The sequence below is a fragment of the Schistocerca nitens genome, chromosome 2 (assembly GCF_023898315.1).
Source record: "Schistocerca nitens isolate TAMUIC-IGC-003100 chromosome 2, iqSchNite1.1, whole genome shotgun sequence".
NCBI lineage: Eukaryota > Metazoa > Arthropoda > Insecta > Orthoptera > Acrididae > Schistocerca > Schistocerca nitens.
Window position 1 is genome coordinate 978,274,529 of NC_064615.1, and position 13,114 is coordinate 978,287,642.

Consider the following 13,114-nt stretch of genomic DNA (forward strand, 5'->3'; position numbering starts at 1 on the left):
CCTACATTTATATGATCTGTAGATTTACAAGAGGTTTTTGACAATATTGACTGGACTACTCTCTTCGAATTCTGGTTGATAGCAGGGATAAAATACATGGAGCTAAAGATTAGTCATAACTTGTACAGAAACCAGACTGCAGTAATAACTGTCGAAGGAAATGAAAGGGAAACAGTGATTGAGAAGGGAGTGATACAGGTTTGTAGCCTATTCCCGATGTTATTCAATTTGTACGTTGAGCAAACAGTAAAGGAAACCAGGGAGAAATTTGGAAAGTGTGTTAAAGTTCAGGGAGAAGAAATAATCACTTCGAGGTTTGCTGATAACTCTGTAATAAATAAAACATGGGTAATGGAATTCAGTCGAATTAAATCAGGCTATGCTGAGAGAATTAGGAAAGGAGACTCTAAAAGTAGTAGATGAGATTCGATATTTCGATAGCAAATAACTAATGATGATCGAAGTAGAGGGCATTGAATGCAGACTGGCAGCAGCAAGGAAAAAGAGAAACCCTATTACATCGAATATAAACTGAAATTTTAACCACTCTTTTCTTTTCTTAGTTTAGATTAGATTTAGTTTTCGTTCCATAGATCCAAAAGTGAGATGATTCTCGTGGGTGTGGAACAAATAAGAAAGCAGAACATAAAAAAAACATAAAACATTTGAATATAATACTAGCTACCCCGATTATTTGTCAGGAGATTGTCAAAACAGGTGAATATATTACAGCAAACTGGAACGTCTAATAAAGAATTAATACACTGTAGAAAGAAACATAGTTATGCACTTTTAATAAATTTGTCATACACAGAATAGCTAATCTTGACTGTAGTGGCCAAGTGCTGTCAGAACTGAATTCTAACAGACATTTTTACTTAAGCTGGTCTAACAGTACCTGTTAAGATATTCGTCGGTAGAGTAGAATGAACTGCCAACCAAAAAAACTTTCAAACTCTATCCAAGCTGTGCTTTATCTGAAACCAAGTTTTCAATAGTTGCTGGCAATTTACTGAAAATGTGTGTTCCTGAGTATCGAACATCTTTTTGACCAAGATATGTGATTTTATGTTTTTATGTAGATTGTTCTTATCCCTAGTATTGAGACTAGGTATTGAGCTATTGACTGGAAATAGAGATATATCGCTTGCAAAAAATTTCATTAAGGAATAAATATAATGAGAAACAGTGCTTAGAACACAAAGTTCCCTGAACAGGTTTGTACATGATGTTCTTGAATTTACTCCAGAAATGAGTCTTAGTACACGCTTTTGCACGGTAAAAACTTTTGCTGGGTTTGACGAGTTGCCGCATAACATGATCCCGTATGACATAATAGAACGAAAGTAAGCAAAGTATGCAAGTTTTTTTGTATTTATATCCCCTGTATTTGATATAATTCTCACTGCAAATAGAGACTCGTTTAGGCGCTTCAGCAATTCTGCGGTATGCCCTTCCAACTGAATTAATTATCGAGTTGTAATCCCAAGTATTTGTGTGGCCTCCTATGGACGTGAAACGTGGACGATAAACAGTTCAGAGAGGCAGAGAACCGAAGCTTCTGAAAGATGGTGTTGTAGAAGAATGATGAATATTAGTTGAGTTGATAGAATAACTTAAATGAGGAAACAGAAATTTAATCCATAAGTCACGACCTGTGTAAAAGAAGGGATATGTTGACAGGATACCTCCTGTAGCAAAAAGGAATCATCTGTTTGGTAATGAAGGGTAGAAATTGTAGAGGGAGGCCTCGGCTCGAATACAGTAAGCAGGTTTCGGTGGATGTGGGTTCCAGTAGCTACGCAGAGATAAGGAGCCTTAATAAACTTAGGCTCTTAAATATGCTTCGTATTCTTTTGCATTGTGTTGCACAATCTTTCGAGCACTGACAACATATCGAATTAATATGCTTAAAATTTAAGGAGTTTAGCGCCTCGAACTTAGATATGGCTACTGCTACTGTTACTAACAAGGGAACCTCCCCATCGCACCCCCCTCAGATTTAGTTATAACTTGGCACAGTGGATAGGCCTTGAAAAACTGAACACAGATCAATCGAGAAAATAGGAAGAAGTTGTGTGGAACTATGAAATAAATAAGCTAAATATACAAACTGAGTAGTCCATGCGCAAGATATGCAACATCAAGAATTGTGTGACTTCAGAAGCGCAGTGGTCCCGTGGTTAGCGTGAGCAGCTACGGAACAAAAGGTCATTAGTTCAAGTCTTCCCTTGAGTGAAAGGTTTACTTTTTTATTTTCAGATAATTATTATCTGTCCTTTCGTTCATTGACGTCTCTGTTCACTGTAATAAGTTTAGTGTCTGTGTTTTGCGACCGCACCACAAAACCGTGCGATTAGTAGACGAAAGGACGTGTCTCTCCAATGGGAACCGAAAACATTTGATCGCAAGGTCATAGGTCAACCGATTCCTCCACAGGTAAACACGTCTGATATATTCTATACGACACTGGTGACGGCATGAGCGTCACATGACAGGAATATGTTGTCGATCCACCTAACTTGTACACTTGGCGAATGGGTAAAAAGATTCTTCTACTTTGCCCGATTTAGGTTTTCTTGTGGATGTTGTAATCACTCCAAAAAAAGTGATAAAAACATAAGAGTTTGTCAGATAATAATTGTCTGAAAATAAAAAATTAAACTTTTCACTCGAGGGAAGATTTGAACGAAGGACCTCTCGTTCCGCAGCTGCTCACGCTAACCACGGGACCACGGCGCTCCTGAGCTCAGACTGTTCTAGATGGTGCCTATCTTGCCATGGACTACTCAGTTTGTATATTTTGCTTATTTTTTTCATAGTTCCACACAACTTCTCTATTGATCTGTGTTCAGTTTTTCAAGGCCTATCCACTGTTCCAACTTATAACTAAATCTGAGGGGGGTGCGATGGGGAGGTTCCCTTGTAAGTTAAATTTACTCCCGAGTTGCAGTACAATCGCAGTGGAGTCACAGTGGTCCAGGACTAAAAAGTATTGTCATTTTAATCCAATTGCTAATCACAAAACTTTAACAAATAATTCGTTTCGGTCCACAGTGACCATATTCAGACCTCTGCACTGTGATCAGTGACTGGAAATAAAGAGACAATATTATTTGTTCCTGGGTCTCTCTGAATCCACTGCGACTCTGTCGCATTTCATGAAGTTAGAGCCAAGCCAGGCTTCTGAAAAAGTCAGACGAGCTTATAACCTGAAACTGAAAGTAAGAGCATATGCCTGAAGATGGTCATTACGGACCGAAATTAACCGCCTGTTAACTTCAGTGAACTGTAACTGAAGAACGGTCGCTGCAAGAACCGACCAATCGCATACGGTCGGTAACTGCCAATGGTATGTGGAAGTCATCGATACTGCATTGCATTATTTAATATGATATACGAGTAATTAATATAAACATTTATAATATCTTGTTTAGGATCGAGCAGCTTTACCATCTAGTTCTCCCGTCAGTAAGTGGCCTGCCTCGCCTTCTCAAGGACAGCAGTAAGTATCTACGACTGGACAACTTGTCTGATGTAGCGGTCATAAATTACACACACAAACCTTCCTTCTGAATCAGTCTGTCTATTAGCGAAAACTGTATCAGAATCGCTCCAGTAGTTCCTGAGATTAGCCTTCACATGAAGGCAAATCTGAACGACGAGGGACTTTGATTTAGTAATATGTATAGATAATGTAACTAAGTTTCTTCCGTACGACGATCCAGTAGTTCCCCTCTGTTTAGTAATATTGTGCAGTGACTCTATTCCCACGCTAGGACAGCGGCAGCTTCCTTCTCTGCCATTTTGTCGTCTGACTCACTAATGGTGGCGTGAGAAGTTTCGTGTCGCTGCACAAATCCCAGCAATCATACTGCAGCAAAATAAAAAATTCCCAGATCTCACCAGAAACGGCCGGTCAGGCTAGTCGAGACGATCTTATATCCTTACACTTGGCAGTTTTCTACTCTTCCTGGCACTTGATTATGCCTGTTCTTTCGTGTGGCTGCACCTGCAACTGTGAAGCCTCTATAGTCGTGAAGCGACATCTGGTTTATCTGTAGCCAGCAGTCAAAAATAACTTCACTTGCCAACAATGTTTTCTGTTACCGTTGTTGTACGTGCTGTGCGCGCATTAGGCGCAATATTTGGATCAGATTTGGTTGGTTGGCACCTTAATGTTATAAAAAATTTCAGACATATCTCTTTTCATTTTTTTTCATTTATCGGTGTAATAATTTTTTTAAATTTGTGAAGAGAATGTGTGGACACCCTACATATACAATGTGATTTAGGAGTAGTAGTGAATATTTTAGGAAGTGTGGGACTAATTCCAAGAAAACATTCATATGCCTTGTGTCCAATATTCTGATTACTGAGGCACAGATGTTAGAATGTAACCCTAACAAATACTATTATTCTTAAAATCCGTCTTGATTGCAAAAATGTTTATTTACATGACCGGTTTCGGTTCTTCTAGAACCATCTTCAGATCTGAAATGACATTAAATTGGTTGGCAGAATTAATACAAGTGACGTGCATTCTGCCAACCAATTTAATGTGACGCAGCATGTGAAGGTTGCTGTGTGTGGACGGGTTACTCGTGTAACCGAAATTGCAAGTACTTTCTGGTACATTTGATGTTGATTGGATAGGAGGATAGGTTTGCATTTGTGAAATAGTAAATTAGTATCTTTGTCATTTCAGATCTGAAGATGGTTGTAGAGGAACCGAAACCGGGCATGTGAATAAACATTTTTGCAATCAAGACGGACTTCAAGTGTCATTGTATAACCAGTGATTGCGGTATCCCTTCAGACATTATGTCTGTTTTTGCTAACAAATACTTACAGAATACGTTAAGCAAATGCAAATGATTAAGTTCGAAGTGGATTTTCATACATTTCACAGCCTACAGCAACGCACTTTCGAATTAACTTGACAAAAGCAATTGTAACTCTTCTGGGGTCATTTTGACGTTCTTCTATGGGGGCGGCACTGACCATTATCCTAACGTTAATTCACCCCATGTGCTTGCTTTTTATTTACAGACTTCGCCTTTCAACCATCCCCACAGGCAAGAAGCTGAGAGGGCTAGTAAGGTTCAAAGACCTTGATTTCCAACAATCGTAGCCATTTCTGCCGATTCATGTTCCGGGGAATGTTGATGTGTCATCTCTCGACTAGAATTTGCAGGGACTCTGTCATGCTGGAAGAATACACCCATCCTTGTAGCCAAAGGAACCCTTTAAATAATGCTGGAAGCTCGCTTTCAAGAAAGGCTAAATAACGCGGCGCGACAACGCTACAGGCGCAACCAGCTGATTGTCTGTGATACTACACAATACATACACAGAGAAGCGTTTTTGAATATGTCTCTCCACAATAGCATTTGGTTTTTCGTCGTAATATTGTTGTGATTTACGAGTGTTACTGATACAGTCAAGACTGGAAGCAGCATTAGCAGTACACAGTATTAATGGGACTACTCGGCTATTTGCAACTAGCCAATCGGCTACCTGCATCTCTTTCTAGAACGACTTGAATCAACTGTAAATGATAACGACAGAGGCCTTGCGTACGCAGTGACCATCATATTGCTGTATGAGGAACACCGATGTGTGTCCCCGATTGTCGGTGTACTTGTTGAAGGACTGCATTATACCAGCTGAATAGTGTCTTCTGCTTCACCTTCACTTTGTCCATATGCACGTTAAAATGAATTACGACTGCTGGAAGCTGCAGTGGTACCACCTAGTTTAATGAAAACAAAAGTAAACACTCTTGACTCTGATACTCTTCATTTAGGAAATCGTCTACCGTGTCCTATACAAGTAGCAGAAGCGTTTCCACTACGTGACCTGCACTAAAATACCATACAGGCAGACTCAGCATCTGTAAACAAGCGCGACGTGCTTAGTCAGTACAGTAAAATTGGACAGTAAATAATAACAAAAATTGCTGAATTCAGTTACGTAAACTCAAGAACAGCTTGATAACTTGAACTTCAAAACAAACACGACAATCGATTAATAAATCTATAGCAACTGCAGTGCCAACTCACAAAACTGTAACCACCTGTATCTGTGTTGTCAATAGAAAATGATCATGTCTATAGAATGGTTTATTCAAATTGTTCTGTAGTGTCACACCCTAAAATATCTACTATTCTTCCTGAAACGCTCCTTATGTTACACATAATCATGTTTGGTAGGCTGTATACATGACCTGTTTAAAATGTAAATAAACACAATGTATCGAGTCACTACACTTTAATTCTTATATATGAAAATGGTGTCTGTTCTTTCGGACATGTCCGAAAGAACAGATACCATCGGTGACCTTGCAGCCCATTGCTTTTTAGAATGAAATTACAATTAAACCACTACGTTTAGCGGCTTACAGGCGTTGATATACGCCAACGGGGACAGGCAAAAATGTGTGCTCCGACCAGGACTCGAACCCGGGATCCCCTGCTTACATGGCAGACGCTCTATCCATCCTCTTTTTTTTTTATTTTGTACACCGTTGTTCGTTGTATTTGATAGAAGCGGACGTCACCTGACATCCGTGGAAATTCGTTATTGATCCTTTCATTCAGTTTTTTTATTACAGAGACCAACCAGCACTCTGACCGAACACGCTGAGCTACCGTGCCGGCATCCATCTGAGGCACCGAGGACACACAGGATAGTGCGATTGCAGGGACTTATCTCTGGCACGCCTCCCGTGAGACCCATATTCTCAACTTATTGTCCTGCACTATATTCATAGTGCCCCTGCCCATTATATTCATTACTCGCGGCTTTTTGCCAATTCCCGTAAGAGTTCGGGCACTGTTTGTGCATCCGCACAGAAGAAGATGGTGAAATGGCCGGTGAGCCTTAACTATATAGGTATGAAGATGGTATCTTTTCTTTCGGATATGTCCGAAAAAAAAAAAGACGGCACCGTAGCTCAGCCTGTTCGGTCAGAGAGCTGTTTGGCCTCTGTAATAAGAAAACTGACTGGAAGGAGCAACAAACGAACTTGAATGGTCGTCATGTGACGTCCGCACCGACAAAACACAACGAACAAAATGAAAAAGAAAAAAAAACAAGATGGATAGAGCGTCTGCCATGTAAGCAGGAGATCCCGCGTTCGAGTCCCGGTCGGGGCACCCATTTTCACCTGTCCCCTTTGACGTATATCAACGCCTGTTTGCAGCTAAGCGTAGTGATTTAATTGTAATTTCGCTTTAACTTTTCCTTGACGACGTGTTTAGAAAGCTTATTCGTTGCACCCCAGTTGTCAGTCGCAGTATGGACCCCAACAAATTAATAATTTTTATTGCCTTTGTGTATCGTTAATATTTCACATTCATTACCAAGACGTTCTATCCAACTACTCACACTGTCACATGAGTGGCGATTTGATGGACCAAAGTCCAAGAGCAGTTAATTTCATGTAAAAAAGACGCAGAATAGCCCATCATTCTTTGAATAACCAATAAGAAGCGTGGGAGAGAGGACAAGTGAATGCAGAGGGATACGTCATAATTACCCTAATATGTATTGCTCCTGCTCCAGCCGTCTGCGTCTGGCTCTCTCGTGTCTTAGCTCTACTCCTGGAAGGAAGGAAGGAGAAATGTTGGGATTTTCAACGTCGCGACGACATCGAGACTGAGCACTAGGCGGTTCAGTCAGGAACCACGCTGCTGCTACGGTCGCAGGTACGAATCCAGCCTCGGGCATGGATGTGTGTGATGTCCTTAGGTTGGTTAGGTTTAAGTAGTTCTAAGTCTAGGGGACTGATGACCTCAGATGTTAAGTCGCATAGTGCTCAGAGCCAGCCAGTTGAGAGAGTGTACATGATCCGATTGGCGATCAGCTTTCGGTTTCTAGCTACTGGGGATTCGTACAGGAGTTAACTGTACCTCTGTTACAGCGAAGAATTCGTCAATGTACCAGAAGTGTGAAATGCTTTACCACAAGACTGAAGGATTTCATTAAGGTAAGTTTGCAATATGAGAACAATTTTTTTTTATATTTTCTGTTTGATCATAAGCACCAGGAAACACACTTGATGAAGCTCACAACAAAATAAAGTGCGATTCCGATCTCATCTGTAACAGCCCGCCACCGGTTTTTTTTTCCTGGTTGTGGCCTTTATACATATTATTTTCGATTGCCCATAACTCTGGACGTAAATGTATCGCTTTCATAAAATTCACAGTTTTCTCGAATGTCCACTTCTCCATTGCTGTACACAACAAAATCGCACCAAAAGCGAAACGATACTATTTTCATTCAGACAGGTGACTGTATCACTGTTGCTGAGAGAAGCAGAAAACAAACATGAGAGCGAGAGGGAAGCATTTACAGATAGAATGAGACAGATATTGCGCTGCCACACGAAATATTCTATGTCCGGGCACTACGGAGGTGGCTACCTGCTACATTGGCTATATTGTTCTGCCATACCGCCAGATTGTCGTGTATTGCAGACACACTGCAGCAATGCTGACGGCATTGCTATTCCGGCAAAATGTGGCCGTACAGTATGGTCTTACTTTCGCCCCCATCAGTCCCGTGGGGAAATGCCTAGCTAGAGTGCCTGTCTAACCCGTCCACTTTACAATTGCCGTTTTAGCTGAGCGCGCTGCGTACAGTTGGCGTTATCGGTTGTTGCAAATGACGCACGAGCGGTGTAACTGCGCTCAAACAAAGTGTATCTCGGTTCCCGAACTGTACTTGATACGCGTGCAGCAGAGAAAACAGATAGACATTCTGTTAACACATTCATTTGCAGAAAAACAGTGGAAATGAACACTAGGAAAATGAAACTGTTGTTTTACGGTAGAATAATGCAGCTGTGCGTGTAGGAGGCAATGGTACATTTGTTTTTAATATATTCTTCTACAGAAAAGAGTAGGAAATTTAAAATGAAAAGAACTTTTGTGTTACGATCTAATAACTGAAGCGAACGTGTCATATGTTTGCTATTAATACTTTGTTCTACAGAGAAGCGTACGAAATTAAAATAAAACTGTTGTTTTACGCTGTACTAACTTGAGCTGGACGTGTAGCAGATAAAAATAAATTCACTACTAAGACATTATTCTACAGGAAAACGTACAATCTAGTAACTAAGATATGCGAAGAAACATGAGCCTGCATTTGCTATTAACACATCATTTTCCAGTCACGTGTGGATAAATAAAATTTGTTTTATAATCAAATAGTTAATATTCAGTATTAGGCGTTCTTGCAAACATTTTATATAATTTTCTCGTTGTGATCACCTTCCGATGCAGATCTCGAAACATAGGTGAGCTCTGAACCTAAATGTACTCTGTTTCTTCCCCCGCATGAACCACTACTGCTCTGTTCAGAACTTTCTTTCTTCTGCAGGCATGATACATCACTACGCTGCCAATATTTATTAACAGTATAAGTGATCGTCTAATTGTGACTCGCGGGCAGATGCGGATCAAATCCTGTGTTCATGCGGTCCGCGGTTCTTAGCCGTATTTTATAATAATACCCATATTATCCAACACCATTGGTGAGGTAGCACCAATGCGAAACAGAGAACAGTCGATACAAAGTGTTTCGAATGGTGCCAAATTATGGCACCCTTACTGCAGCTGGTCTGCTGAGGGCTCATAGTATACTAATTTATGAAGGTTACCAATTTATAATAAGATTAGCAGATACGCAGCCCTTGGTGCTGCTCCGGAAAGTCACTATTGGCTACTGAGTAAAAATATTTGACAACTACTGGTATAGTGCGGATATGCCCATGTTCCTTCAGTATGAACGACGGGTTTCTTCGCACCTTTCTCGTTTTCGCTCATCGTGTTAAGAAAGCGTGCATGCCGTTCTACAGTGTCCTCCCTCTCAACCAAAAATATTCTTCTATACCCAAGTTTTTTAAAACATAACATATCCTTCAAACTTTTCCAGAAATTGATTCGTTTCCCTGTGAAAATAATTTTTGTACCCTCCTTCGCCCAGCTGTAATGCTTTCGAAGTGTGGATGTTTCTCTTTTAACGTCGCGAACTTTCTTTTCACCTAACGCTTAATCAACTCGTCGAGACGGTTTTCCTCCCAATTCTCTTCTTCCTTGGGATCACAATTTTCTGACCACTCTGTCTGGCGTTCTTAACGTCGTTCATAACATTACGCACTGTCCTTACACTCTTTCCTACTGCGGCCGCTGTTCTCTCCATAGCTCTTTCTAACGGTATTAGTAAAATTTCCCACTTCTCGACAGAAACGAGCTACGTTATTTATTAAACATTTCCGTCTGAGCGTTTTCTTCGATAGCGTATATTTGCGCGATGACCATCCACCGCAACAAACGCTGAGAATACGGTGCAGCAGTAACACACTCTTTGGCTGCACAGTGCCGACCCACGTTCGTCAGTCGTATACTGTCGAATATTGTCGGACTCTCTTGGTCCCTTTGAAACGAGTGAGTGTTAATTTTTGTAGAATTTTTTCTTGTTTTTGGGTGTCTGAAATCGCGCTCGTAACGTTTGAATTGCTTAGATATGCGCGCGCGTTGCTGCTACGGTCGCAGGTTCGAATCCTGCCCCGGGCATGGATGTGTGTGATGTCCTTAGGTTAGTTAGGTTTAAGTAGTTCTAAGTCTAGAGGACTGATGACCTCAGATATTAAGTCCCATAATGCTCAGAGCCATTTGAACCATTTGACATGCGCGCGCAGCCTCGACAGGGATGCTGCGCCGCACAGAGATGAGTCAGTGATGATCTTTGTTCTGTGAAGATGCACGCTACATTTATTTGGTAATCGCGAGAGAGGAGAGGAGACACTCAATTGAGCTTTGGTGTTGGATGGGGACAGTCGAGTTTTCGAATTATAAAATGGTTCAAATAGCTCTAAGCACTATGGGACTTAACATCTGAGGTCATCAGTCCCCTTGACTTTGAACTACTTAAACCTAACTAACCTAAGGACATCACACACATCCGTGCCAGAGGCAGGATTCGAACTTGCGACGGTAGCAGCAGTGCGGTTCCAGACTGTAGCGCCTAGAACCGCTCGGTCAGGGCGGCCGGCTTTGGAATTATATTATGAGTCAATAGAAACTTATGCCGAAGAGGAAAAAAAATTGGTGAAGAATGGATTACAAGTGATCATAAGGTTTGTTTTTATTTGCAGCAACGGTTTAATAATGCAGCATTCTTGGTTCGTCGGGCATCCAGGTCAGGAATCCTTTCATTCTTAGGATTTATAGATCATTGAGAGAGAAATGGATTTAAGAATTAGAGTTTGGAAGTGTATTTAAGGAGAGATTTTATATGTGGCGCTCAATTTTTGTAAGCTCAATTTTTGTAATTCTTGGATTATAGTTACATGATTTCAGAGGAAGCTTGAGTATTTTTGAAGTTTCATTAAATGTTATTAAGTTCAAAATGGTTCAAATGGCTCTGCGCACTATGGGACTTAACATCTGTGGTCATCAGTCCCCTAGAACTTAGAACTACTTAAACCTAACTAACCTAATGACATCACACACATCCATGCCCAAAGCAGGATTCGAACATGCGACCGTAGCAGTCGCGCGGTTCTGGACTGAAGCGCCCAGAACCGCTCGGCCACAGCGGCCGGCTGTTATTAAATCTAAGGGAATGAAAGTGGGATTGAGTTCATTTAAATATCAGCCATTGTCCACATCCCAAGAGCCCATAAATTTTCAATTATTTAAAAACCATTATCAAAATATTATTAACCAATAATGATAGCAATGTTTTTCAGAGTACCCACTGCACCTCTGCGTATTTCTGTAATTAGATTTAGCAGATTTCCTATCGAGATGTGCTGTAGCTACGAAAGCAGCCTGCACCATCGTAAGACAAATTGTGTGGCGAACAGATGCTTTCTTTAATTAAATTTCACAGGGACCAACTTTACCTTCAAAAGTAATCAGTTTTCTTTTATCAAAGTTCAGAGTCAGATTTTGTTATTACAGAAAGTTTCAGACGGGGTATGGTTCAAATGGCTCTGAGCACTATGGGACTTAACATCTGAGGTCATCAGTCCCCTAGAACTGAGAACTACGTAAACCTAACTAATCTAAGGACATCACAAACATGCACGCCCGAGGCAGGATTTGAACCTGCTACCCTAGCGGTCGCGCGGTTCCAGATTAAAGCGCCTAGAACCGCTCGGCCACTCTGGCCGGCGACAGGGTATGATTTTTTAAGATTCTCACAGTTGAATTTTGTCACCAGCAGTTAACGTTAAGCTACCTACAGATTCAGATTCACTTCCAGATTCACTTTCACTCACTAAAACTAATCGAACCAGATAACTTCCATTGTCCATAGGTAAACAAAGCTTAGTTCCGCATTCTGCCGTTGCGACTGTAAAATAAACAGGTTATACATTAGACAGGGTAGAGAACAGAGGACAGTGAGACTCGCCTGCGAAGTTGGGCGCCAGGTCCATGCAGCTGGCGATGGCGCCGGCGGGGGTGGCTCCCGTGACGACGACGGCGGCCGTGTACAGGGCTGCGGGCACGGCGGGATCGCAGCCGCTGTAGCCCAGCACGAACAGCAAAGCGCTGGCCGGAAGGTGCGCTGTTCGAACAGGTAAACAAGGTGCTGAGGTACAACACGATAATTTCTGGACTAAACACAGCGATATGGAGTCGTCATCGCCAGTCGTGAAACTTATCTGAAGATGACTGCCTGCTTGTCATCCACAATTCTGGGGCTAGAAGTCAACACAATCTAGGTTCAATCCCAAAATCTTATGGAGATTTTTTTTTGCTATTTCTTTTATCTGTTATCTACATGAATGAACAGACCGAATGTTGCACATGAAATGGCATGAGTATAGCACAAAATACTTCAACATAGCTTCAAATGTGTTTGTAAACTACTGGCCATTAAACTTGCTACACCAGGAAGAAATGCAGATGATAAACGGGTATTCATTGGACAAATATATTATACTAGAACTGACATGTGATTAAATTTTCACGCAATTTGGGTGCATAGATCCTGAGAAATCAGTACCCAGAACAACCAACTTTGGCCGTAATAACCGTGTTGATACGCCTGGGCGTTGAGTCAAACAGAGCTTGGATGCCGTGTACAG

At 41.3% G+C, this 13,114-nt stretch overlaps 1 protein-coding gene across 1 annotated transcript in view; it reads right to left on the minus strand.

Moving 5' to 3' along the window:
• The window catches only part of LOC126235484 (uncharacterized transporter slc-17.2-like), a 353,312-nt gene that overhangs the window by 63,566 nt on the left and 276,632 nt on the right, over positions 1-13,114 (minus strand). The window contains exon 7 of the mRNA XM_049944205.1: positions 12,436-12,591. Coding sequence (XP_049800162.1) covers positions 12,436-12,591 — 156 coding nt within the window. The remainder of the gene's footprint in view (positions 1-12,435; positions 12,592-13,114) is intronic.